General features: G+C 46.9%; 1 protein-coding gene across 1 annotated transcript; it reads right to left on the reverse strand.

The window, feature by feature from the left end:
- Positions 1-6: 6 nt before the first annotated feature.
- LOC112818876 (uncharacterized) lies at positions 7-1,223 on the reverse strand (the record flags this gene model as incomplete). The annotated part of the gene is made up of 1 exon (XM_025865961.1): positions 7-1,223. A coding segment is annotated over exon 1 (1,074 nt), but the record flags the coding sequence as incomplete, so codon positions are not given.
- Between the last annotated feature and the right edge of the window lie 243 nt (positions 1,224-1,466).

The following is a 1,466-nucleotide window of genomic DNA, read 5'->3' on the forward strand; positions in this document are numbered from 1 at the left end:
GTTGAAGGCCTTCCCACACTCCATGCACTCATAGGGCTTCTCTCCAGTGTGGATGCTGAAGTGTCGAATGAGGTCTGCACGATTGCTAAAGGCTTTCCCACATTCTTTGCACTCAAAAGGTTTTTCTCCAGTGTGGGCCCTTTTATGCAAGATGAAAGTAGAGCAGTGGGTGAAGGCCTTTCCACACTCGCTGCACACATAGGGTTTCTCCCCAGTGTGAATCCTCTGGTGCCTCTTGAGGTATGACCTGTGGTTGAAGGCCTTCCCACACTCTAGGCACTCAAAGGGCTTCTCCCCAGTGTGGATGACATAGTGGTGAATGAGGGCTGCACTCTCACAGAAGGCTTTCCCACACTCACTGCACTCATAGGGCTTCTCCCCAGTGTGAGTCTGCTGGTGCCACATGAGGTATGACCTGTGTTTAAATACCTTGCCACACTCAAAGCATTCATAGGGATTCTCGCCACTGTGGATGATGTAGTGACGAATGAAACCTGGCCTATCTCGGAAGGCTTTTCCACATTCTTTGCATACAAAGGGTTTTTCTCCAGTGTGGCTCCTGTTATGCAAGACAAAAGTGGAGCGATGGGTAAAGGCCTTTCCACATTCATTGCACTTATAAGGCTTCTCGCCACTATGAATCCTCTGGTGCTGTGTAAGGTGTGACTTACGGTTGAAGGCTTTCCCACACTCCATACACTTATAGGGCTTCTCCCCTGTGTGGACCATGTGGTGTTGAAGGAGATAAGTGCTTTTACTAAAAGTTTTCCCACACTCGGTACATTCATAGGGCTTCACTCCAGAGTGAATCCTCTCATGTCGAGCAAGGAGGCGTTTCTTGTTAAAAACTTTCCCACATTCATTGCATTTAAAGATATTTTCTTCTTCCTGAATCACAGAATCTTTACCTGACCCACATGAGTCATGGTCATGGACAGCACTTCCCAAAGGGACTGGCTCCTTTACAATCCCTGAACACACATTATCAGCTGTCCCTATGTTGCCATGTTCAGAGCTTGATTTCCCAGGGATTTTCTCCTTCTGGGGGTCTATCTCTGGTATCAAGTGTCCCTCTTGCATTTCCAATGACCCATCCTGATCCTTAGTTCGGCCCACCTGGGTGATCCCTGGAACTCCTTGTGTTAGTTGTTCCTGGAAGGAGACTCCCTCAGACAGGGCTGGCTCACTAGCAGTAGATTCTGTGGTCTTGGGTTTTCCTTTGTCACCTGAAAGAAATCCAATACACAAAAAGGTCTGTTGGTAATGCCAACATAGAAAAAAATGAGCATTTCAGTGAAATGAAGAGAAAAAAATGAAGATGAAAATAGTGTCTCTGTGTCTTGCTACCTCTGAATCCCAGGATAACAATGTCTTTTTTTCCCCAAGAATCCTAGGACTACTGACACTATGAAAGGGAGACCTGGGGGAGTGGTTGGGTTAGAAGATGAAGTGCAGGAGAGGAGACA

This window comes from Callorhinus ursinus, unplaced genomic scaffold (assembly GCF_003265705.2).
Source record: "Callorhinus ursinus isolate GAN/ISIS: 27379988/994484 unplaced genomic scaffold, GSC_fseal_2.0 scaffold3386, whole genome shotgun sequence".
NCBI classification, from domain to species: Eukaryota; Metazoa; Chordata; class Mammalia; order Carnivora; family Otariidae; genus Callorhinus; species Callorhinus ursinus.